This window comes from Neolamprologus multifasciatus, chromosome 11 (assembly GCF_963576455.1).
Source record: "Neolamprologus multifasciatus chromosome 11, fNeoMul1.2, whole genome shotgun sequence".
In the NCBI taxonomy this organism is placed as follows: domain Eukaryota; kingdom Metazoa; phylum Chordata; class Actinopteri; order Cichliformes; family Cichlidae; genus Neolamprologus; species Neolamprologus multifasciatus.
In genome coordinates this window covers 20,518,972-20,546,332 of record NC_140449.1, presented here as the reverse complement: position 1 = coordinate 20,546,332, position 27,361 = coordinate 20,518,972, and the positions used below count along the sequence as shown (strand labels likewise).

The 27,361-nt window shown below is 41.4% G+C and overlaps 1 protein-coding gene and 1 long non-coding RNA gene across 3 annotated transcripts in view; one reads left to right on the top strand and one right to left on the bottom strand.

Annotated features, from left to right (window-relative positions):
- The first annotated feature begins 1,135 nt into the window (after positions 1 to 1,135).
- On the top strand, positions 1,136 to 8,428 carry LOC146508299 (uncharacterized). Of its 2 annotated transcripts, XR_014876813.1 has the most exons (3): positions 1,141 to 3,246; positions 3,636 to 3,861; positions 4,741 to 8,428. It is a non-coding gene; the product is annotated as an uncharacterized LOC146508299 (long non-coding RNA). The 2 variants fall into 2 exon arrangements; XR_014876812.1 differs by having other exon boundaries at positions 1,136 to 3,861.
- The window catches only part of efna3b (ephrin-A3b), a 66,520-nt gene continuing 40,439 nt past the window's right edge, over positions 1,281 to 27,361 (bottom strand). Inside the window, exons 4-7 of the mRNA XM_085177078.1 lie at positions 15,268 to 15,560; positions 14,400 to 14,465; positions 13,371 to 13,448; positions 1,281 to 4,916 (exon numbers count right to left, since the gene is read on the bottom strand). Coding sequence (XP_085033204.1) covers positions 4,798 to 4,916; positions 13,371 to 13,448; positions 14,400 to 14,465; positions 15,268 to 15,560 — 556 coding nt within the window. The 3' untranslated portion in view covers positions 1,281 to 4,797. The remainder of the gene's footprint in view (positions 4,917 to 13,370; positions 13,449 to 14,399; positions 14,466 to 15,267; positions 15,561 to 27,361) is intronic.

Genomic DNA, 27,361 nt, shown 5'->3' with positions numbered 1-27,361 from the left:
CTTTTTCAGCCATTCTGTTGTGAATTTGCTGCTGTGCTTGGGGTCATTGTCCTAATGCATGACACAATTTCAGCCAAGCTTTAGCTGTTAGATAGATGGCCTCACATTTGACTCTAGAATACTTTGGCATACAGTAGGGTTCATGGTCGACTTAATGACTGTAAGGTGCCCAGGTCCTGTGCCTGCAAGACAAGCCTTCCACCACCAATCCCGTGCTTAACGGTTAGTATGATGTGTTTGTGCTGATATGTGTGTGGATTTCTCTAAACAGTGCTAGTCATTATGGCGAAACATTTTAGAAGTCCTGTGGTTTGTTCAGATACAGCTTTCAAAACCTAAGCCGTGTTGACATGTTCTTGTTCATGTTCAGAAAGAAGAGGCTTTCTCACAGCAAAACATCCAAACAAGCCACACCTGTTCAGTTCTTTTCTAACTATACTGTTATGAACTTAATTAGGTAACATGCTGTCTGAGCCTTGTTGTGTCTGAGATGTAGCTCTTGAATTTAAACAAAAAAATCTCTTGAACATTGCAGTCTGATCTTGTGGTAAATTTGAGAGGACATCCACTGTTGGGAAGATTGTGGCATTATGTTAAGAACCCCCTGAATGCTCCAGCCCTGCAAATTGCCAAAACTTTCTAATCATCACTTAAGTGCATTTGATTGTACTTAAAATATCCTGTAAATATCCACATTTTGACTTCCTGTATAATCTCATCTTTCTAAATGTCTAACTCTGCATTTCACATCTCCATCTCCTTCTATACCCCAACTCTATCGGTTTATCTCAACCCTTGTGCTGTCCTGTCACTCAGTGGTGAATATGTTACCTTTACCTATATGACAGAAACCTGTTGCATAACATCACAGCTTTTAAGCTTGGCTGCACTCTGACATCAGGAGCAGCATTATCCCTCCATCAGCCGGTCCAGACGTACAGGTACACACTGCTGCCCTGTCCCATTGTCATTCAAATGTTGGGTCGGTGATTGAAGTGCTTATCTCTCCTAATCGGAGTGTGTAAAGGTATTACTGCAGAGGGAGAGCCTTGCCACACCAACTTTGATATGGAAAATCACATCTGTGAGCTCCCAAACAACATTATCTACAGAGAACTGAGTATACCAGGTAAAACCTTTTTTCTGCAACCCGTCCATCTGTTGTCTTGGATTAGCTCCATGCTTATTTTGTTTTTTTTAGATCCTCAAAGACTTAGAGAGCAGGGAGGGTGAGGGAGGAGATTAACAGGGGGAAGCAAATAAAGAGGCGAACACACGTCTTGTTAAAAGTAACATTTGTAAGCTTATTATTTTGTTATCATGATCATTGTTATAACCTCTGTTATGGTTCGTTCAGTTTACAGTTTATTTTCAAGTTCATTTAAAGTCATTCCAGTCAAAGGTAAACATGATTGTAATTGTTGTTTCCAACACTAGTAAATGCTTTTATTGTTTTGCCAGACAACAATCGGTCACATTTTCTCATTCATACGCACACATGGAAAGATCAGAAACAAAGAGTCTGTCGCTCACTCACTCACTCGCTCTCTCTCAATAATTTGCACACACGAACGCACCCATGAACACACATACATGTTTTCTCGCCCGCGTGTCTGAGTTCTTAAGTGCAACTTCTTGAAGAGTGATTTAACTTTTCAAACTCTTCAATCCTCCCATTCGACACCCGAACCCAAACCTTTCCTCCTTCACCCTCCCACCATGAGCTATATGTACACCTGGGGCTGGATCACACATGGTCTTTTAATTGGTTGTTTATTTCCACAGGCACAATCTCTTGTCAGGGTGACATTTCATTAGACTTTCTTGCATTCTTTTCAGCTTTACTTACTAGACATGTTGATCATTTTAACCCATTTAGGTCTCCAAAAAGGCCAAAATAGGTAAAAATTAGACCTTTAAAAGGGTTCAAAATATATCTCTGCCTCAGTGAAACATATGCTATCTATATACAATTAATAGCAAACAGACATAGTTTATTTTAAAAGGTTATCACTTTAGTACTTCCCTTTTATAAATCTGGGATTTCTTTAAGATAAAAGCACATGGCCAAAATGAAAACGAGAACAGCTAAAACAGATAACAAATACCAACTTTCTGTCCACACTATAAAATCCTCAACTCAAAAATACTTGATCTTACAATTCCCATGATGCAACTCTGTAACTCCTCTCAGAAGTCATGTCTTGTACAAGCCTATATTTTTCAAATGTCATGGCCCTTACTGATTAAACAAGACATCTATTTAAAATTTCAAGGCTAAAGTTCAGCTTAGTTTACTTATCCGTTTAACTTTCTAAAGGTTAAAGTTATCATAATTAGGCATGTGGACTGCCAGGAAGCTGTAGCCAGTAGTTGTCTGTTAAGCCACTGAACTGTACCTCTTTCCTGTGCTTGCAGTGTTGGCAAAAGGCTAAAATAATGGCTTCAAAACCGGACTTCACAAACCAATATGTGATGTCACTGTTGCTGTGCCCATCTTTTATTTACAGTCTATACCCCAGAGCCAGAGATTACATTAAAAAGTTCTCACGAGTTCACTAATGATCCTAATTATCTCCTAACTCATGTATATAGTCACCGGAGCGTCTTTTAAAGGAAATAAAGCGACGCACCAGTGTTGTTGTTAAAAACATAGTATGCAGCATGACTTTACCTTAAAGTTGAACGAGTTGAAGAGAATCACAGAGTGCAGCCCAGGTTTACATAAAGCTTAACCCAACCCAATTTTCAAACTTTTAAAACCCGTCTTCCCATCTCAACATAAGCAGTTATGTACCACAGCAAACTCAAGAAAACTGAAAATTAAAAAAAGAAAGGAAAACAACCGCAAAGTTTCAAGTTTGTAAAAATGCTTACATCACATTTCACCTCGTCAGATTTCAATACATTAGAATTCCATTCTGTTCTGTTGTGACATTTACACAAGTACTTGAATGCCTCACGTACCGGTGGGCGAACCGCGTGGCGTCAGTCCTTATCGACTAACGGCCAGCTCACAGTCCATCGTCATCATCCTCTTTATTATCATTATAATCAACATCACCTTCATCATTGTTATCAGCTACTATGGTAAGCCATGCCCTACTAGAGTCCATCCGTTGGCAGGGTAGGGTAACCATGGTGAATAAGGTGCTAGTTGCTATGGAAACGCTATTCTGAAGCAACCAACTGGTACATTTGTTTGAGTTTTGGACTGCTGTACCTCCCCACCAAAGCACTTGGTTTGTATGTATAACTTGCTGCTTTAGTCGTGTTTTGATTTTTTTTTTTTTTTTTGCGTTTTCATACTTATAAGATGTACAGTATGTGGATGTATGTATTTTTTTAGGCTGTTAGTACCTTTTAAAATAGTCTCTCTCTCGCTCTCAAACACAGACAAACAGCACGCTGGAGATGGTTTTGTTTTTCCCCCCACTCGGGCACGCATAAAACACACTCAAACAGAAACGCAAAAATGTGGCAACTGACATATGGGCGTACAGAGAACAGGGTTGGTAGAGCAGGCCGCTAAACCAACATGGCTTGGACAGGACCTATTTATTGATGCTCGTGTGAGTGACTGCTCCTCCTTTCTCGTCCCCTCCTCCGGGTTCCTCTTCCTCTCCTCTGAACAGCTTGCAGTCGCGTGTGAGGAGCGTAGTATTGCTGAGTGTATCCATGGCTGCTCGATGGCCATCGTGTGCTTCATTAACCTCGGAGCTGGCAGAGGACGAACTGAGTACTTCAAGGAAAAGACAGAAAAGTAGCACAACAACTTCTAATGTCCACAAACCCTTGCACTGTCTGTCAATGCCACATATTCAGGTTCCTTTCCCCCTCTTCTATCTTTTCCTCAAAATGGTGAGTCGACATTTAAATGCTTTGTATTTTCCCATGACCCCTTTCTGTCCTTTTGCCTTCTGAGCGCTGATGGTGAACACAGAATGACACAGCATAGTGGAAATGGCAACTGAAACACTGGTGGTCTGGAGTCCCAGGGTCTGTCTGTGTATGAACTACCGGCTACTTTGACTACACGGGGCTAACATAGTTCATCAGCTGGCTCCATTTTTTTTTTTTTCCTCTGTGTGCTGGGAAAAGCTCCCAGCATCAAGATAAACAACAACAAGAACAACAAAAAGGCAATTTCAGTTCAGTACCGCTGAAATCTATATGAATCAGTTCATTTCAGTTCTATTTGTTGCAAGAAACTATGGCAACTAGACTTAAGGATTCTTACAGCCAATCAGATCCAAGGGAAAGTCTTCAAATAGGTTTCAGTTTGGTGGTTGGATTTCATCTTTTTATTAGGATTTGAGCTCCACCTCACCTGTGGAATAAATGCTTTGTGTGGTGTGCAGGATTCAACAAGCTCAACATTCGGCCTGCTCATGCACACACACACACACATTCATACACACGCACACAGAAACAGAAAAACACACACCCACAAACAGTCTACCCCCACCTGCACCTGTGGGCACAGGCTGACTTTAATGCCAGATATGGTTCAGTCTGTGTCACCAAGTGTCTGAAGGTGCCTGCACTCTGCCAAAACCACACTCCCTCAAACACACAGCTGTACACACACAGACACACACATGCACGCACGCACACAAAGACACACGCACTCCCCCCCACCCCCCCACACACATTGTGATTCTTCCAAACTCTAATTTCAAAGTCTTGCTCCTCTTGCTTTCTGCTCTATTTGCCTCTCCTCTCCTATCCTCTCCTCAGATATTGTACACCTTCCCAAGGCTAGTTGGCATGGTGACGCTAATGGGATGGCCGTTGCTAGGAGATGCAGAGAGCGGCCAAAAAGAGCATCGTCACGGTGAGAAGAAGGCGATCCCTGGATGGGCTGCTTCCACTGACGCTCTTTTCCAGCTTGGGAATAACAGGATTAAATTCAGCTTGAAAAATAAAAGAGAATGAGAAACTATTAGAACGCAACAACAACAGGACAGAGACAGAGAGATCTTAATTATAACATGTCAGATGAGAATTTTTCTGTACTTTTAATCCAAGGTTTTATTATTTGGTCATTCAGACGCGGTCTTTAACATCGGCAGCGCTCCTTATATTAGCTGCAAAATTTCTATGTCTGATCTTAGACCGTGTTAAGGACAGTTTTTTTTTTCCAACTTTCCAATTTATCACCACTATAACCACATGCCACTTTATTAGGTGCAAATGTTCAGCAATTTGTTCATGCAAATATCTAATCTAATAATAATATCTAATATCTAATCAACCAATCACATGACAACAACTCAAATGCATTTAGGAACATTAGACATTGTCAAGTAGTATTAGGTAGTTTCTTTGTACATTTTGGGCTCCTTAATATCAAATGAGCATCATTTAAACACCACAGCGATCCTAAATATTGCTGCTGGCCTGACAATCCCTGTATGACCACACTGTCCATATCTTCTGATGGCTGCTTCCAACAGGATAATATGCCACGTCAGAGAGATCAAATCATCTCAAACTGGTTTAATGAACATGAAAATGAGTTTATTGTACTCAAAGGACCCCAAAATCACAACCTGAAATCCATCTCAATACAGTAGAGCACCTTTGAGATGTGGTGGAACAGGAGATTCACATCATGAATAAATGTCAGTGCCTTGTTAAATAGATGCTCTCTAGGCAAAAGAGGTTCAACCCAGTAATACCAAGTGGCTGGAGTACACAATAATACACTAAAATAACAGATAATATAAAATATTAGCAAGAGCCTAAATGAGACTTCAGCTAAACTTCAGGGTACAAAATTTAGGCACTTTTTCCCCCTCAGGTGACGTGGCTGGGATGTTTTATTCTGTATAGCAAAGTATCACAGGGTACAGTACCCAAACACACTGAGCCTTTCAGGATTTCTGTGTGTTTTTAGTTTTAAACAAGCATCATTTTTTCAGCTAACTGCTATCTCTTGTTACCTGGCCTCTGTACCAGGACTACAGCTGGCTTCAAATGGACCGCTTTGTTTTACAGTACGCTCCACTGACACAAAACACTCCCATTTCCTAAAGAAATATCTTGATTTTTGAAACAAGAATACCATGCTTACACAATCCACAAAGCTAAGCATAAGTCTGCATCATGTTTGAATTCAGTTGTTCAAAGTCTGGCTCTTTGTCTCAGACGGCATGTTGCCCATCCCTGACTTAGATCATCTGACCAGATGCTCCAGGTGGTTTCAAGTCCAAGTTACAAACAAAGAGGTTTTGTAGTTTTTCAGCTGGCACCTCTAAGCATCGGAACAGACTACCCGTTCATATCAGATCTGTCCTACATTTTCCCCTCTAAATCCTCGCTTAAGACCTACCTGTCTGACAGAATTGAGACCCGTATGTAATTGGGTAGGCAATGTAATAAAGCGATTACTGTTTAGATTATCTATTGCCCAGTTGTCTTTTTTCCCTGTGTTTTGCTGGCATAGTTGTGCAACACTTTTTTGCTGCTTTGAAGCGTTCTCTATAAATAAAACTCGGCTCATCCTTCAGTGGAACATTTAAAAGCGTTTATCTGGCTTCCTAAATGTGCTATAATCTGGTTTCACAGCACAACTTTTTCTCAAATGTGACAAAAAAAATGATGACAGCCTGAGAGAACAAAAGGCAGCTTTCAGTCTTACTCCCACTGAAATATGGTCAGTCTGCACTAAAAACAACACAAAGACTGCAGCTGTTACCAGACAGCATTCATTGTTCTAATAAGGTGACACATTGCCCATCATACCTGAGACATAAATCTACTGTATGCACTGTAATCGCCCCAATACCCCTGCACTTACACCTGGGAACAGGCTAAAAATAGGTTTCTTGAGGGCTACACACCAAACTTTGATGTCTAGTCAAAGTGAGAAACACATGACCGAGCAGACAGTTTGCTACAAGCCTGCACCTATGAGACACAGGCAGGGGCAGACACTCCCTCTGTAGTCATTAATAAGACTGGAGACCAGACAGGAGCACAATTTTCTGTCTGTACAGAAGGTCCCTGATGCTGATTAGCAACTATTGTGTTTACGGTCTGATGGCATTGAAATAAAGCAGGGCTGCTCTCAGTGTTTCCACTCGTCGCTGTATCTATCTCCAGAATATTTCCAGCTGCTCCGTGGGTCAGACAGGAGAGTAATGACTCTCTGACACCTGGTTTTAGAGATGGGCTTCTCTGGTATGCTTTGCCAGCCAGTCTAATGAGGTCCATGCAGCAGCGGAGCTCAGGTTAAATGCTTTGACCGTGGCGTAACTGAGTATGCAGCTGAGGGGTCAGGACACTGTGCGGCTTCAAACTGTTGTTTTGGTGCTGACTGACAGAGGAATGTGGTTTTGTAGACACCAACAGCAGACGGCAGAGCATCTCGTACAACTGGTTCCAAAGTGTGGCTCTGCTAATCGCCCCATTACACAGAGACACACAGACACTCATAGTCTGCCACTGCTGTTAATAAACGTATAATTATTGGCGTACAAGTTGTTTGTGCAGAGGTCATGTGAGGTGCATTGTGACCTTCTGACATGCTGCGCTGAGCTAAACATACAAACGTCTGCATGTACATATTACAGTGCACAAAAAGGAAGTAGCATCTACCTAATAATTAAGAAGCTCAGACAGCTGTAAGTGTCTATAAATCTGGAAGTAACGAAATACAGTGTTGTGCAAAAGTCTTGAGCCACCCATCATATTTCCTGGGAAACTTGCCAAGACATTTTTGAAACAAGTGTAAACCGAAATGGAAATATAGTATATAAGGCAAAAGCAAAGTTTTTACAGTTCTAATGAGCTTGAAAATCACCACCTTTATACTTCTACACAGCCTGAATTCTCTGAGACAAGCTTTCCTGTCATTTCTTCAGGAATAGTTTTCCAGGCTTCTTGAAGGACATTCAAAACTCTTCCTTGGATGTTGGCTGCCTTTTCTTCTGTTCTCTGTCAAGATGATCCCACACTGCTTTAATAATGTTGAGGGCCGGGCTCTGGTGAGGCCAATCCATGATTGATGGTGTTCCACTGTGTGTTTTTCTATTTAGGTGTGTGTTTGCAGCACAGGCAGTGTGTTTGGGATCATTCTCGTGCCAATCAGATGCTTTGCAGATGGTATTTAATTTAAATCAAATCAGAAATTTCTCATTTGGATTCATCACTCCGTCAGACCTGTTGCTACTGATTTTCAGTCCCATTCTTGTGTAATTTGGCCTTTTCTCCCCGTTTCCCTTCCATAAGCTTCTTTAAGAGTGGCTTCATTACAGCCACTGAGGCCATTTCTGATGAAGCTTCAGTACAGTAGATGGAACAGTTGAATATCTAAATGCATCTTTCCTGTGTCAGGTCATGATTTCCAGATGCTGGTGTAGATACTATTTTAGAGCTGGCACGTTTGTCCCCCACTTGTCCAGTTTCCTCAGTTTTTTTTTTTTAAAGAAAGCACTACACACCAGAAAGAGAGATTTTATTCTGTCAAACTATATTATCTTTGACATTTTTCATAGACTCAGATAAAGAAATGAAAGGAAATCGTGTGTTTTTGTTACAGGCTGCTAATAATAAACACACAATACTGGTTCATCCCTTGAGTTAAATAAATAAATTGAGTTTTATGCTTGAATGATTAATAGCTCAGTGATAAAAATCATCTGACATTCCCCTCAGACAGAAAGACTGTACTGAAAACTAGTGAAAAATCAGCCAATGCCCAAAGAAAAACTTTGAAAGACTTTCAGGAAGCCTGGAGAACTATTGCTCACGGCCGCTTTTTAAAAACTGCAAGAAAGTCTCCTTGGAAGCCAAATATAGAGTTGATCGTCAGCTTTAGGAGACGTGAAGAGGAACCTGCTCCGCTTTGCATAAGTGGAAACATTGTGGAGAGAGTGCCCGGCTTTAAATTCCTCGGCACACTCATCTCACACGGCCTCTAAACACAACCTCTCGCGTGAAGAAGACACAGAAGCCATTTGACTTCTTAGAAACACTGCAAAGAGCAAACCTGCCCAAACAGCTGCTTGTGTCCTTCTACCACAGCTCGGTGGAGTATACTTAGCCTGGCATCTTGGTGTGGTATGCCAGCTGCACTGAGGCTGACAAGAAAGCTGTTCAGAGAGTCATTAAATCAACATAGAGGACAACCAGCTACCTTCACTCGAGCAGGTCTACAGACAATCAATGTCCAAACGGCAATCTATCTGTAGCATTCAGAGACATGCTTCAAATTTCATTGCACTCCCATATAATCAAAAATAAACGCATTCTATTCTAAAATATAAGAAAATAAGAGTAACTCAAGACTTTTGCACAGTACTATATCTTAGACTGGATTACGTCTGTCTAATCTGTGTTTGTGAAGGAGTGTGTGCGCTAAATCCTCTTTTATACACATTTTATACTACATTATGTTACTGTGGGAGTATAAATCTGACCTTATTCTGTATTTTATGAATACTGAGTAATTTAAAAAGAACTTTTACAGCATTATGCAATTCAGTAGAAACGTCCTGGCATAAATAATTTAAGAGTGACTTTGTTGACACTGTGAGATGTGTTGAGTCTTCTCAGAGCTTATAATTTGTGGCGCTCTTGCATCAGAAAGCCCTCATTAAAGGGGCACTGCAATGATTTAGTACTGCATTTTTACATAGTACTGAGGCTTCGGAGACGCAGGTTAGAAAAAAACAAACACACAAAAACTGTGACCGAGACTGTTACAAGAGCGCCTTTCATCAGATCCCGCCTGACTGGTTCATACACACGTCTTTCAACATAGTCTTCATTTAACAAACATCTCGCAGAGCCTCCGAAGACAATAGTCAACTGTCTGCAAAAGCCACGCAGCTCTCGCCGTGACTAGTAAATAGAGTCTGACATGCTAAATCAGAGGCAGGTCACTGAAAAATAAAGAGGGAACGTTAGCTAAACAAACACTGGCTGTCCAAACAAACACCACAAACAAACAGCTGTTAGATTGCTGAAGAAATTCAAAAGAAACTGACAGCAGACCGCATGCATGTATGCAAATAATTACAAGTTTAACTGCAAGTAAACAGAATCATTAGCTGTGACATTTGGAAGGGATAAATGGTAAGCTCGAGTTATTCATGTTATTGGGCAAATAATAAATAAAACACATTTTAAATATTTACTTATTTGTTACACTTTGCTCCAGAATGCACTCGACCATCTCGCTTCTGTTTTTCTCGTGTAATCTTAGCTTTGCAAACCAAATATTTAAGGCGTGTTTAAAAGTTGCAATTGTGTTATTCAGCTCTTCCATACACCACAAAAATGCACAAATCGGCTTGCACGTTACAGCAGACGTGTGAGCTTGCCAGATAGAGATCGTTTAAACTGGTTGAGTGCAAACTGTCTCACAACTCTTTCTACAAATTGACCTAAAAAACAGTGACAGGTACTTTCACACATTCTAAGTCCAGCTAAAACAGTTGTTTTTCACTTTTGGGGCAGTTCGATTGGAGAGGTGTGATCATTCACGTACAGATAGATCCCCCCCCTTTTTTTTTTTTTTTTTTTTTTAGAAAAAAGGTCCTCACAACAATCCGAAATAAGTTTATTTGTGATGAGCACGGGCTCTTGACCTCGATGCAACTACCGGGTGACCTGGAGTTTGAGCCCCTGTATCCAGGTGTGCTATAATGCGGCAGGGCTCACAAACTGCGGTCCTGAACACCTGACTTTCCTCTCACCTCTGCTTTGCCAGCTATATCTTAACACCCAGTGGGCTGAACTTTCACACATCCCTTGCAGTGGCACATTATGATTACCTGCTACCTTTTTTCCTCAAAAAGAAACCAAAGCATAGGGAGAATTTACAAAATTTACAAACTGCAGCTATGAAAACGTTGATCTGTAACTGTTTGTGCTGTCTTCTGCTGCCGACATCCAGCCTTATTCTGCTGCCAAGTACCTTAAACACACTGTGCTCATAGGAATAGTAATTGCTACAACAAGCCCCATTAAGAAGAACACGCTACAGATTTTTCTACTAATGGCCAGAGCTGATCATCGGATGCAGTAATCTGAGCCAACAGGGTGGGAAAATGAGCGTCCTCCCACTGAAAGCCTTCAGTAATCGCATGGTTGCACAGGGAGCAGCTAGCGCCATTCCATCTGCGTTGTAAATGAGATCTAAATGCAATCTAATGCTAGTGGCCGTATTCAGGGAACCACATTGATTGAAAGGGGAAGGTGCCCAGGAAATAAACTGCGAGGAGAGAAGGGTGGAGAAAGACACGGGTGGGTTCCAATAAACAACATTTGAGTTATTTCAACATTTCTACACACAATAATCAGGCAGATTTGAACTGCGCAGTTTGTGTGAAACTTCAGTAACAGTAATTAAAACTACGATTTGAGGACGTCTAACCAGCAGCCAGGAGGACTGAGAGCGAAGGAGGAGAACAGGAAACTGTAGCACTTCTTTGTGTTCAGCTCGTTTCGCAGCTCCCTGCTGATCTTCTCACTTCCTCTCACACCACTTGGGTTATCGTATTAATTTAATTGGCAACACAGCACTACAGGTGAAAAAGACCCATAGGGGCTGGGGTAATTTCTTTTCAGCTATTGTGTTAGCCGCTCACTATCAACAGTACAGCTAGAGTACCATGTCCTCGAGCTGTCTCTATCAGTTTAACACATTAAATGTAGATATTCTTCTGCTGAAATGATCGTTAATGTCCTTTTCCTTTGCATAAAAACTCTGTACATGTGTAGCGAACAGATTTTATTTTGCAGTGATTGTGTTTTGCATTTACTGTATTAGAAAAGAAAGCAAGGAAGAACCAAGTACTGAGGAAATGTGATAAGAATATATCATACATATTGTAATATATTGTTGCTCAGTAGCGAATGGGAATTTTTAGCTCTAAAAATTGTTTTGGCATAAAAATATTTCAAACTTTTTTTAATATCACTGTGATAGTGTTAATGAATACCATAAAACCTAAGATAAATATCGCTTTGGGGCGGGAAAAGTATTAAACGAGGGAAAAACTCAATTTCACACATCAAAAGGTGAATAAACTGAGTTTAGGTGGCTTTCTCCTTGACTGCATTGCTACTTGTGCTCTCGGAGGAAAAACGGAAGATGGGAATTAAAAGGCAGAGGCATGAGGAGGGCATAGAGAAAGGAGATGGAGTGAGAGTGAAATAAGATGAAAGAATGATGAGAGGAAAAAGAAGCGAGGGAGCGGTATCTCACAGAAACTCGCATGACCTCCAGCTATTTGCCGCAGCCAGTCATGAGTTTTCTTACGACAATTATTAGAACAAACTGACTTACACGCGTGCGCGCATGCGAGCGTGCGCACACACAAACACTCAGGCACACGGGGAGATTAACAACAACGCAACGCCATATTTTACAAGATACCTTGGAGGAGAGCGTGTGATAGCTAGACAGGATTATGATTGATACCAGCATGCCTGGTTGTGTAACGGCTGCTGGATAGATAGGCCAAGCTACCTGTATGTTGTTACTGTGTTGCTATGCTGTTGCCACAACACTAAAAATCAACAATATGAACAGGTGATCCCAAAGTCTGTCATTTTTTGATTTACTCTTCTGCTTCTCCCTTAAATCGCTGCCAACAGATTTCACATTATACACACGATCCCTTTTTACTCATATAGCTCCAAATCGGAGCAACACAAAGACAAACAGGAAGCACTTCCAAACGGGCAGGGGTTATCTGAATACGGTATATCTAAAGAGGCCCCGCTTTTCTGAATGAATTTTATACTTTTTGTTGTAAATTTTCAAGAAACTCTGTGTTCTCTGCTCATCTGGGTGAAAACGGCATGAAATGTGTGAAATGAATATTCATGTCGTTGTTTAGCAGGATCAGCAGCTTGCCAAGCCAGCTGGCGCTGTGAAGTTAACTGCGCTGAATATCATTTCACTTGGTTAGCCACTTTTGATGCTGCACAGTCGCACTGCCATCTATATCAATATCATTGGTCAGCCAGCTGACGCGTTCAAAGAATAATGCTGATGATCTTCTACCATATGCGGGTTTTTTTTTAATTGCAAGCAAATCCAATACAAGCGTGTCGTATCCATGTCTGCAATAATCCGCTGCTGAAAATACAGCGAGCAGCATTAATAGGACGTTGTTATTCCAGATTTTCAGTCACTTAATATTTCAGACTAATACATTGTTGCTTGTTTATGAATTTCTGAACTCTGCTTTAACTTCAATGAGACGCTTTGTAAAAGGCAAATAATCTGATTTCCTTGATTTGGTACTAAAGTGATCAAAATCAGAGTCTATTGTTGTTTTTGTGAATTGAGCTGCAACAGACAGATGTGTCTTACACTTCCTGAACTTCCTGTGTGTATTACTCACCAAGCTCATCAATTTTTAGGCCTGGTCTAAGCGTGTAGACTCCATCTGTAGGCCCTGGCTCATCATCCACATCAGAAGCTGTGTGTGAGAGAGAGAGAGTGAAAAGTAATTGAGCTGGGTAGAGAAAAAAAAAGGAGCAGGGGTTAAACTATTGCTCCAACCAAGAGGACTTTAATTACTTCCAACATGACATCCAATAGAGTGGCATGACAAGGGTGCAGGGTTGAAAAACCCCACAGCACACCGACTGACAAGCCACAATATCACAAGAAGCCCTGACAAAAAGATAGAGAGAGACGGGGAAAAGAGGGAATGTGAGGAGAGGCAGATCAAACTGAAGAGAGTCAGTGTGTGAAAAGGGATGGAGAGTGATGGAGTTGTGGGGGTGAAAGAGGGAGGAGAGGTTAATACTACAAAGGACCGGACAGGCCAGGGATCAAAGTCTGTGTGTGTATGTGTGTGTGTGTGCGTGTGTGTGTGTGTGAAAGTGAGTGAGAGCGGGTCGAGAGATTGAAGGGTGGCAGGAGAGCGAGAGAGGATAACACTACATATACATAGCCACCCACTGACCGCACACGGCAATAAATGGATTCTGACAGGGAGAGAGGGAGGAGGGGTGGAAGAGAGAGGGAGAGGAGTGGAGAGGAAGCAGGAGGGGGTTGAGGGCCTTCAAAGCTGAAGCTGCTCCCTTTTTTTTTGCTGCTGTAAAGAGAGGGAGAGGGAGAGAGAGAAAGTGAAAGAAGAGTGAGACGGGGAAGAAGAGAAAAAAAGAGGAGCTGGGACGTGGGGGGCTATGCTGTGAGTGAAAATGCTGCAGGAGACTCAGCAGCAGTATTAATAGCTCTGCCTGTTTTAGGCTGTATTTAGATTGTGTGTGCATCTGTATGCAGAGAGTGTTTGAGTTCGTTGGGCACTTGGTGCTTTCCAGATGGGCAGAGTGGCCAGATGGGTCCAGGTAAAGCCTGCGAACAAGTCCAAGCATTATAGGTCAAACATCACCCCCCCCCAAACACAAAGCAGGAGACTTACCCGTGGAGCAGCAGACGTACACTCGTAGTCTCAGACAGGCGCGTCCGTGGTGATGAGTGGGCGTGGCTGCGCAACAAAATAATACACAATAAATTAAATGCCATGTGCACTTTTGTTACAGAGCTTGTACTTAAATATAGGCAGAATTAACCATTTGGATCACTATTATCATGCATTTGTTAAACAGAAAAACAATCAGCCAGATGTTATGTTACTACTACTTGACTAATCAACTGGCTGACAATCAGCGACACAAAACAATGACTCGAGAAGGTGGGTTGTATGTTTTATTGCAAGTGACTCACTGTGGTGTATAGTTTAGTGTTGGATTTTTCACGTGAAGCAGTGAGAGCAGTGGTCTGAAAATGTTAGGAAGGCACATGATTCTTGTAGATTTGCTCACTTACCTACCAGAATCCTACGTTAATATTACCAAACCCACAAATACACACAAATATGTACAGGAGTAAATGAGTACTGCGCCGATTATACAGTCAGTGCCTCGTAATATCTGTTTTGACACTGTTTTATGACAGGCTAAAAGTTCATTATTTATACAATGGCTTGTTGGCACAAGGTGCTGCAAGTTAATTTGATTAGCAATCAACAAAATGGATGAGCCTGCACGGCTGCAGGGCGATATGATTAAATGTGAGGCTGCAATTTGTCATCCCCATATTACTCGAGGACATGACTTGGATGATCGAGCCGAATATTCAAAGATAAAAGTAATATGTGTAATATTATAACGAGCAGGGTTTTTTTTAAACCTGCTGCTCTGACCTCAATAACATTGTTCTCTTTACGACATTTACGACATTAGTGAAATGTCTTTTATAAGATATACAGCAGGTTCGATTCCACTCACAGATGTAGTAATACTCCTGGCCGACGTGGAACTCGTAGCCCAGCGAGAAGGCGCTGTAGCGCTGGAACTTCTCTGAGAACTTTATGGGCGCGTGGGGGGCGTGAGGCCGGTTACACTCCCACCGCTTGAAGCCCATCTGGGGATCACAGCTCCTGTAACCACGATAGCTGACCATGTAGAGGACGTACTGCTCTCCGGTGCCCACCATGCGCTGGCTGTCGTTGTAATGAGGGCAGTAGATGTCCAGGTAGTCGTTGACGTTCACCTGCATTGTGTAGCCCTCCCTACGCAGACTGGACAAGCAGAGAAGCAGAGAAGCAGAGAAGCAGCAGAGATTAGAATATTAAACACTCAAAACAGCTATATATAAATATTACTTGATTTTTTTTTAATGCAAGCGGTATTTATCATGTTTTCTTTTTCTTTTTTAATACAGCGTTTGATATATATACAGCATTTATCACAGATCACACAGTAAAGGCTGAAACGGGCCAATTTGAGGTTTTTCATCTTGCCAAAAGCCACTTGGAAAGGTGCATGCATGAAAAGTTGTATTATTTATCTAAATTCTGGCACTTTCTGTCATCATTTACATCATTTTTTTGAAATCAGTGCCATTGCAAAGCTGAACAGAGGTGTTGATGAACACACATTTTACACTCTTTATATTATGAGTGCTAATTTTTGAGTATGTTTGTACACAGATGACACACACAAACATAAACATGCTTTGGGCATTTCCTCAACACTTAGTATCACATACATCACTGCACAGCAGCAGCAGCAATGTAACATCTCAGATCACTGCACGGGATTTTGTCTTTCGGATGCTTTCTGCTTGAACAATCACCGGGCGTAACACAAATCTTTGTTTCAGAGGTATCGAGTTATTAATACCAGTAAGCGGGTGTCTGCTTAAGGGGGCGAGGGTGTGTATTCGTGGCTGCGGGGCTGCTGCATGCAAAGAATGCGGAGCTGGCTCTTCAGAATGGACTCAAGGCCCCAGGGCCACAGCTCCTTCTCCTGGTGTCAGCGCGGCGTTGTCCCCTAACCCCACTGCTCGTACATCAACCTGAGCGCAACGTTGCACTCACGTCAACCGTCAACGTCCCGGCAACGTTTCTTCCCCCCCAAAGCTCATATATCAGCGTCAACCCTAAAAAAGATTCGGCTTGACAGGAAGATAAGGTCTGATTCTGTGTCTGGGAGCTTGTGTGCGCGCCTGTGTGTGTGTAGTTTCTGTGACAAAGTGAAATAGGTTCTTTCCTGACATCCAAAAGCCCTTTTTTTTCTCCCCATCACAGACACAGGCCCATATCTGTGAGACTGAGACAGGCTGCAGTTGTAAATCATGCACACTCCGATGAGCATGTGCGTACACACATCCGCTCTCGTTCACTCAGACGCTCTAGTGGTGACACCATAAAATCACAAGGGGGCAGCAGTGTGTCATCCTCAGCCCGACTCTGCCTCGCTCCCTCTTTGCCAGTTCTAGGTCATGTCTCCAGGGAGATTATTATTCAATTATTAAATGAAGATCGAAACACTGCTCTCAATGTCTCCTTCTCTCCATCACTTCTTACCGCTCTCTTTAAATCCATCCTGAATTTCTTTTTTCTCTGAGCTCTTCATTTTTCTTTCATCTCTTTCTTTCAGAGTAACCTAAGACTAATTGTTCGACATTCATCCTTTACTCCTTTTGCCTCGTCTCCTATCCACCCCTCTCACTTTCACTCATTACATCACTTAATAGCCTGCAGAAGAGATTTACTTTTTCTGGCATTAGTGGTAGAAAAATGCAGAAAATGCTTTAAGGGAACTATATTTATAGTGAATGCAAAAGAGAGAGACATGGAAAGCAAGCGAGTAAGGACTCGAGTGAGCGATGAGTTTGGTTCCACTAGGGAGGTGTGAATGCAAATTGAGTAGAAGAGGAGTGAAAGCCAGAATAGAGCAGACAAAAAAAAAGAAAAGAAAAAAGAAGCAATTGGCGAGTTTTATGATACCAAAGAAAAGCAAGTTTTGAAAGATGAAGGGATAATGGCAGAAAAGAAAGTGAGAGAAAATGAGGGGGAGGGCATCTCAGGGCATCTTGAATAATCTGAAAGCAAATCACTCCTCCAAGATAAAAGATGCCACAGGATTCCCACTGTGTATGTCCTGGTTTGGTGTGTAGTAGGTGCGAATGAGCATTTCTCCGAGCGTACAGCGCTGCTATTTACCAGCCATTTATTTGATATCTTGACATCTTTAAGAGCCCCATCTCTGACACGCACACATGTACGCACATAAAATCCAACATAAGTGACTTAACGGCAAAAGCAATCTTATATAAAAGTGGCATCAGATCATATAATACGCCTTTGTTTCACGCCGTGGATAATCGCAAAATCAGACCAATTTCAGAGTGAGATTAAAGAGCAAATAGAGCATTGAGGGGGCTTGCATGATATATCATGTCTGCAGTCTTATTCATATATCACAATAATTATACGGCTCTTGCATAAGCAGAAAGACTGATTGCATTAAACGAAAATGATCCAAATTCTGAACTATACACAAGGATTTTTTATTATTATTACTCGATTAATGACAAACTACGTGACACAAAAGACACGAAAAGCTGGAAAAAAAGCACAACAACAAGAACAATTTTAACAACACAATGTAAACTTCAAGAACAATCAGATTTCATTATATGTTGCTCATATAATAAAAAAATACAGTGTGTTTGAATATTCGCTTTAAACGTAGTTATGAATTATGTGAACTGAGACTCTCTCATCCGAAGAATGACCCCAATGAATTCGACAAGTTGAGATAAATTTTAATCAGAAAATATGCAGGTGATAAAAATGAGCCAACAAAGCACGTTTTGGTTTTACTCGAGTGTGTTACGCAGTAAGGCATTTTAGTCGATGCATATGTCAGTAAATATAGAAACGTTTCAGTATAAAGCAGTTCAGTTTAACTACGGCTCAAAAGATGTCCAATAACGTGGCCAACAAATAAACAAAAAGCTTTTAAGCTATAATTTACTGCATGGGTGCGACACTGCATTAGAATCCTGGGTCAGCATTTCCAGTATATGCAAGACGCTGTTAACATGCTTTGCTCACTATATTTTTAACCATAATGGTACACACTAATGTACTCATGTTTTTAGAGAAATGTGTTAATTCTTCAATAAAACACTTTTTTTATTCATTTTTATTTACCAACAAAAAGTCGACTCACAGTTACTGAAATATTGACGACTATCATTCGTGTACAGAAACATTCTTTTGAGCAAAGAAGCTGCGATAGTCACATACCAGCCATATCGTCTCTGCCGTCTGCTTCAAGTCCAAAGAAAATGCAATAAATATTTTAATTTTAAAAACGAATTTCCCTTAGAGTCATGAGCGAAAGTTGCTCTGGCTGAGAAGACTATCACAAAATGTTCAGCCTCATTTTGGAATTTTCTTTTATTCCCCTCTATGATACCGGAGTTTATTAGATCGTGACGCTTCCTGAAATTCCAAACAAAGAGAGACGCAGCAATACAGCCCAGCAGGTTATGAAAAGTCAGAGTGTGCTGCTTGCAGATGCTGCCTCCTGATGCCTCAGTTTCCTTTTGTGTTGAGGCACAACTAATTTCCTCTCTTACAAGTGATACCTGGCTAGGTGACGCTGATAACAGCCAGAGACCTGATGGGACATTTCATCGGCCTGAGCAAAGGTTTCCAAGAGCAAAAGATCACTTGTATACAGATCCGCCAGAGAGATGGAGCGATGGAAAGATGGAGAGAAAGATGAGAAGATTTATAGGATGAGACAAGGGGTAGTTGGGGTTAAAAACAGCAGACTCTAGCAACCAGAGAGCCAAGGGTGATAGCTGGAGGGAGTGAGAGCGAGCAACAGCTAAGAGCAAGATCAAAGTGGGCCTGGATCAATGTCACTACTGTAAAATCACATCAGAGAGTGTGAGGGAGATACAGAGAGAGAGAGTGAGTATGTTGCCTGTATAAATCAGTCATAGGCAACATAATGCCACAGAGTTACCCTCTATCTACTTATTATCTGTGTGGCCTGTTGGAGCATCATATATCAATAAAGCACTTGACAGTAAGCGCCATCGTTCCTTTTTGTAACAAGAGCTAGTGGGACTGGCTTACTCTGCTCTACTGTTGGTTACATGGAAGATTTTGTGGACGGCGGAGGACAATAAGAATAGGTAGAAGCTCAAATATTTAAGTCAGTGAGAGGGTCTCCCCCTTAGGACCATGTTTTTTGCTGCATAGTGTATGGCACATCTATGTGATTCCCATTACGTGGAATACGTATCCAGGCATAGCTCCACTATTTCACTGTACCAGCAGTGATGATTAACTGCTGAAAATGCTCTCATTTGTTACAATTATTCTAATGCAGGGTATTTTAAACAAGGGATGGTGTGAAAGCTCGCTAATGCCCCGGCCAAGGTGGAATGTTTCTTATTAAAGCATATTTTTCTTATGGCTTATTAAACCTTGCCATGACAGGTAAGCAAATGTGGGAGAACGTTACTTTGCAGCAAATTTTAAAATAGCAGCTCAATTTCAGCAGTGGGCTTGAAAATCGCCATGGAAACAAAAGGAAAGACATTAAAAATCACAATGTAACAGTTAGCAAACATTGTTTCTGGGAATAAACGGTCCTTTTTACTGAAGACACTTTGTCACGTTACAATTAGTTGTACATAGATCTATAAAAACAAAGAATAATAAAAAAAAGAAATCAAAGAATATAAAAGTAATGCTGCTTCGTTTTAGTGTTCTAGGCTGTGGATCGCCTGGTTTACCATCACGCTATTAAGTTTGTGGCGCTGTCATTACAGTTCTTCTATCAGTCACACCAGTGTTTTTTCCGACATGATTTTATACACCAAGTCAAAATGCTTGCTGCGAAGAAGGCCATCTGATTGATTTTTCCTTATTAGGGGAATCAGATTTACTTTTAGAGATATTTCTGAAAATGCACCCATGACAGACGCACAGTAATTTGGAGACGTTACAGTCTGCCCCTTTCAAAACTATGATAGTGTCAAGATAGTTAAAGAAAGGCCAAGTCTGGCTGTAACAAACTTTCCCTCAGTAACTCTGACTCACTTAGTTTCTGAACTAAAGCTTTTAAACTTTAATACAAGATGCTCAATCCGTTTGCTATAAATGACACAAAATTTAACATTGTGGGTTCATGTCAAATACATCACACTCGTTTGAATATCCGTCGATGTGTACTCATGGTAGAAAAATGTTCAGAATAAAAGTTGAGCCGACTTCACGGATGTTACCTCAACTTTGTGAATGTTGTCTGAATGTCCTTGTTAAACTTCCTGGAAAGAAAGAGTTTGTTTTCTCCTACTCTATATCGATTCGATCAAATTTCACTGGGGTGGGGGGGGGGGAGAGATAACCTCATGTTTTGCTTGGATTCTACCAACTTGGTAATACATGCTAGGGGTTAGCTGAAGCCACAGTAAATAATTCAAATAAGGGTTTACAGTTTTTAAATTCTTTGGCAACTCTTACAATGTACTCTGGGGTCCACTGGCTAAGCTCTCATTTGTTAACCTTGGGTGGACATCCCAGACCATCGGGAGTTCAGTACCAAAACTTGGCAAAGATGTACATCTTAAGTTTCCTGATGGTTATCAATGTAAAACATTTTAATGACATCATGTTGCCAACATCCACCTAGCAATGGATGAGTTAAATGACCTGTCTTTTTTTTTTTTTTTTTTTTTTTTAGCTTTTATGCACCTATAATGCCTTCAACAAAAGAATTATATAACTTTTATCATACATCATTTAATTTATATCCACAAAAGTTAAATTATACCTTATATAATATGCCATAAAGCTACCTGGCAAACAATTAGTAGCAGAAGAAAATGACTTGTGTTTACCTTTTATTACCTATGACACTATTGGTTTATTTCATCACAATAACATCTCATTTATATCCACAAAACTTGAATAAGACATTCCTCACAACCACCTAGCAATGAGCTAAAATGACCCATTTTTAAACAACAACTAACCTTGCTATTTTGTTGCCAGCAGCACATAAGCCAAACAATATTGTCACACAGTTAGATCTTTAATAATACCACTACTCCGTAAAATATAGTGTTATAGTCCTATTTTCTTTTTTACCTAAGTGGGTGTTTCCACCTTTGGAAGGTGGGGAGGAGTGAGGAGTGAGGAGGAAGACAAAAAGTTCTCATTTGTCCCTGATTGATGGAAATTAACGTGTTGCAACTCTCTCCAAGTTGTAGCCATGCACAGCTGCCTACTCTCCCACTCTCCAGTTATTTAAAATATTATTTTGATCTAAAAAAAATTTAACTTCAGGTGCATCAGAAAGCATCACAGCTGTACCGTCCCATGACAAAAACAATCATCTCCCTGCACACTGGAGAGATGGTTTATTTTATTATTTATTAAAGTATGTTTATGTTTTTAAATGCTGACAACAAGGCAAAAATAAATCATTTATGTTTTTTTCCCCTTTGTAGTAATACATTTTTTAAAAAGGATGTCAGACACTGTATTTTATTAAGCTTTTTAACAACTTTATTCTTTTTCCATCAACCTTCTTTGAAGATTAACATTTTTGAAGCCTATAAATTAGGCTTCAGCAACACAGCTTTCTATAGTACCTCAGCACAGTGAATGCTAACTTATCTTTGGATTTAAGTATGAAGCATTTAATTTAATTTTTCTAATCATTTGCTGATCAAAAGTGGAAAACCACAGGTGGCTGATTGGGTTGTAAGACTTTAAGTGTGCGTTACTGTTTGCCAAGATAAATCAAGGTTAAAGAAATCAAAAGAGACACACCTGATGGGCACATGGTAGGGCTGGATTAAAACTTGTCCAGCAGTGTTACAAATGATTGCCAATCAGGACTTAAAAGCCACTTTGCCTCCAGAGGCCAGACTTCTTAATCCCATCTCGGCTCGCTACAGAGATGCTAACATTGTTGCGGGAGGACTCCAATCAGCCAGCGGAGTGGTCGGTGTAATTGAACGGCTCCCCCGGTGAATGGAGACTCCCAGAGATCTGTAGCATCAATGAGGCCCTCATCAAAGGCAGACACGAGTCTTTCCCACTACCTTGTCATTCTACTCTGCCTTTCCTTCTTTTCTCATCACCTTCATCTTCAATCTGTTTCTGTCTACGTTTCACACCGCATGAGAAGAAGCACGCAGACAAATTTTGATTAAAAACTTGCGTAGAAGCTTGCTCAAATGATGCCGTCTCATTAAATACTGGTTGCAGATGAATTTATCCCTTTATTTGAATCCAGCTGGATTAGTTGAAGAACATGTACAGTATGTGTGTGTGTGTGCCTGAATGTGTGTGTAAAGTGGAGTTTGATAGGGTGTAAGGGTTGAAATGGTTCTAAATTCTCCCCGTTAAAATCAATAGCTGTCTTGAGTGTGTCCAACAGCCTGGAATATGCTCCCTTTTCTCAAGGCCACTGCACACACTTCCTCTCTCACACACATACAGCCCAGGCCTGCTGAGCAATGTTTCATCATTGGTAATTGATCAAAATATTAGAGGTAACAAGATTTATTCCCAGGTGGCCTCACACACACACACATACACACACAAAGCACCGAAATGATCACACAAGTAGCATTGTCCAAATCTCTTTCACTCCCTCTTTTGCTTAATTTCTCAGCTCTCATTTGACTTTTTCGCTGTCCTGTCCGCTCACTCCGTCTCCCTTCTTCCTTTCCTCTCGGTGTCTGTAGATATTGACTGCACGGTAAGAGAGAGAGAGAGAGAGAGACTGTCCCAGCAGCACAAAACCTAATGGCGAGCGTTATTAGCCCTTTGAACCGAGCCGTCTCGCTCGCACACAGAGCCACATTCGGCGAACACACTCCCACACCATTATGTATAATAATAAGCATGTTCTCTTCCACACGTGTGTTTCTGCAATCAATCATACATGCGCTTTTTGTGGCTTTTGTTCAAACACTCGTGACACAGATGGATGAATGTGAGGAAATTAAAATGAACAAACGCACATGGAACACCAGATGGCAAAAGCCGAGGTCGGGAAAAAAAACGAAAAAAAGAAGAAGAAGAAAAAAAAAACCACATGCTGAATAAGACAAAAGGCAAAAAAAAACAGATCAGAGACGAAGGCGGATAAAAGCGTGAACGACAACACCAGGAAGGAGGAAAGACAGAATACTTCAATTAAGAAAAATGTTGTTTAACCTGTGAGTAAGACCGGGACTTGTGGTCTTTACCTTAATTTGCGTGTTTATTGATTTTGTTTTCAGCTTTAATTTATTGTCCATTTCACCACCATCCCACCCACACAGCCTATTTTACGCTCCAAAGACTTTCTTCACTTTAAGGCTTCTTTTATCTCCCAAACCCCAAGTGTCACCCTCCATGTGTCTGCCAATACAAACCCATCTTTCCTTCTTACTCTGTCACTTTGTTGCCATCAATCCACCCTGCGTTGCTCTATCCCTCTGTTTCCCCACATCTCCCTCTGTCTCTGTTCCTAAAGCCCTTACATGAGCAATAGTGATCCCATCAGACACTGGGCCAGCAGAGGCAAAGAGACGCACTGAGAGCAGAGAGTGTATGTTCCCTAAGCTCTCCCATGATTGATAGTGATCCTGTCTGATGGCTGTGTATAGACTCAGCACTCAGTGAGACATTACCCTCTGACCCAGCTATTGATTCTTGCGTTCCCCGCCCCAAACACACAACTCTAGCCTTGACCCCCAAACACTCACGCTGTGTGTACAGTCCTACAGATTGATAGTTTTGTGGTGTCCTGTGAAACCTGATCAATCTGCTGCATAACAATCGCTCTCCCTGCCTGCCTCAGCCCACTTCCTGGCCGAGTCACACGGCACCAATGTCCTGTTGACTGATGTGTTTGGGTCAGGGAGGCTTGAATATCAGGGCTGTGGGGAAAAGAGCTCCAGCGCTGGGATAAACGGTTCTCAACAACAACAAAAACATTACTCAGATCCCTCTCTTGAGCCACTTTAATAAGGGATCCGGGGCAAGAAACGCTGCTTGCCAGGCGTAGGGACAATGTAGAATGAGAAGAAACGCCATCCATCAAGCAGAACAGGGTCAGGCAGATAATTCTTTATCTGCTTGAACTTGTTTTAACCTACTTGAACTGTAAGGTGGGTGGGGTCTACTATATAGAAGCTGGAGCTACTTAACCAAACTCTTTAAAACTCAGTAAGTTGATTTTCTGTGCCATACCCAGCTGTGCTGCTCTGTGAGACCAACTCGGGTGATGTAAGAAAAAGTATCCCTCAACGAGCACTTCAAACAAGGTGAAACAAAAGCTCAGAAGAATTTAAAACCCTTATATGACCCTCAGCCAATATCGCAAACTCAAGTTAAACCCAGAGAGACTATATTTCACCATTGTAAGTCAAAGGAGGCAAAGCCACAAAGAAAAAAAAGAAACCTAGAGAAGTGCCAACCGAGCTCCAGCCTAATGGGCTGCCAAGACAAAACCACAGCTGGCTTTCAACATTAGTCTCCATGACGACTGAAGAAGCCCTTGCTATGGTGCTATTGTAGCAAAAAAAAGAAGAAGAAAAAAAATAGGAGAGGGGGCGGACTACAGGGGTTCATTGCTTTGTGCAAAAAACCCATCCCCTCTTTATCCACCATCTCCCCTCTGTGTCTCTAATGGCTAATTAAGTACCACTTATTACTCTTTGCCATTATCACAAATCATCAGCTATTACTGTGGCAAATTTGGTTTCACACTGTTTTTAGGTGGAGAGTTTCTTTTGTTACGTCTCAGTCCGGCTGCAAAATGAACATAAAAATAAAGGCTAAAAGCAGTGGGAGAGAGCAGGGGTGTGTTTTTAATGGCTGCAGGCAAAACTCGAGTCGGTCGAGACGTCCTTTACGACCAGTCAGACATACAGTGCTTCACTTGTACATAACGGGGGGAGGAGACTGCCCCAAAGAGAAGCGCTTTTTCCCGAAAATGTACAATTAACTTACCAAGACATGGCAATATATTTTAATTTTTTACGGACAAACCGGATTAAATATTGATACTTTTATTAAACACAAAGTCGAGCTAAATGGATTCAGGTTGACTTACCGGATTTACTCCTTTATGACTCATCATGGTGGGCGCTTATAAAAATATATGAGGGAAAAGTTGAGAAAAGTTTACCAACATGAGATGGAGAAGAAACTGATTGGGAAGGAGGGACAGGCAGAGCAGACAGCGAGAGAGAGCTAATTATGTGAAATGACACAAGAATGATGATGATATACCCGCACAATGATAACACAATACAGTGAATAAACACATAACTCATCCTATTTGCCTTTTAGGGGTATTTTTCCTCTTCTATTCCACAGATATTGTCATATGCCCATGATTACTGCCTTGAATTGTGCTGGGCATTGCTGTGCTGTGATACGAGGTTTAGATGGCACTATTGCAGTTAGTATATAATGTGTTTCTCTGCGATTCCCACGTCTTCTGAGTAATACGTCATTATAACAAAAAGCCCCCTGTGACCTTTCAATGTTCTCAGTAAAAAAGAAAATAACAACAGAACAAGCACATTTTAAAGGCAATTATAAGCTTTGTTACTCTCAGGGTAAGATACATCAAAGTGGCAAGACACATAGTGGACTTGGTTGGACAAGCAGGCGCCAGCATGAAGTATTTAAGTGTTTAAAAGCGTCTGGGTATTCTTGTCAGATAGGAGATGACATTGAGCTCTAACATTTCTATTAATGCATTGTGACGGGGAGAATTAATTACATATATTCGCATATACTAGCTCAAAAAGGCCTGAAATTAAAGAATGCAGACTGAAGCGCGGCGCTAATCGAAACAGCAAGCGTTCAATTAGCCGTTTAGGAAAGATGGAATCAATGGAGTAAAACAATGAAAGGAGAGAAAAAAAACCTGCACAATGTTCTGCCTCACTTGATCTTGAGAGTTTTCTATTTTTATTCTTTATCAAAGCTGAACATAAAAGACAAGCAGAGCACAGATGTTTCAGCGTTAAGACCTTCTCCAGTGTGCGGGCCAAAGTGATAACAGAAACAAACGGATTTTGTTGGGTGATAAATGAGCTAAAAATCTATCATTGCCAGTTTTTTAACTCTACTCGGTGACTGGTGCGGAAACAGAAACTTTGACTTTGGGGAGTATACTTAATCACTCAGCGACTGTGTGCAAGGAAGTGGGGGTGGTCTCTGTTACTCATTGCAACTGTATATGCTTTGCTTCACTATATGCTCAATCATTCCCCCTAATCAGGCCTGAGAAATGCTACCAGTGAGAGCCAATGGTCAGCTCTGAATGGGGCCTGCTGCACAAAACCTCCTGGCACTCGGGTATAGTGCTTTTCAGAGAAACACCATTTTAATTTGCAGGACAATAAACCAGTAAAGTGGACTATTTGCACAGTATCACTGCGGTGTTTAGATAATCAAAGGGACACGGGCTAGCCTCGTTTGCCATAGTAATGTAAATGCACTGAAGTACAGTGAGTGAAACTGATAGTGTAGGATTATGAGCTAGAAGCCTTAGATTGTGTGGATTTTATAAGCTTATCGTGCATCTCTGTGTGCACGTTTGCGGGTGTCGTTGTCGTTGTCTGATGATGTGGCTGACTCTCTCTGCTGAACATGAGCAGACTCTGTCAGACTCGACAGTCTATCAGTGCAACATCCATCTCACATCCCCTCCTACATCCCCCCAAAAGCACACACACACACACACTATCACTCGTTCTGCCCTACTCTCCCTCCTCTGTCTGTCCATCCTTATCAGCGTCCTTCCATCCGTCTCCTGTTCAATTTTTCATTTCAGGTTCAATCTTTCTGACGTCTGCTTACCCCTCCTCTGACGACACCTCTTCCTCCCCTTCTGTCTTCCTCTGTCAATCTGCCCCCACCCCCCCAAACACACACACACACACACACACACACACACACGCTCTCTCATGAAGTCGATACACCTCTCGATGTGGCGGCGACCTGCCAATCATCATGTGACAGTCTGTGCTTTCATCTGGACT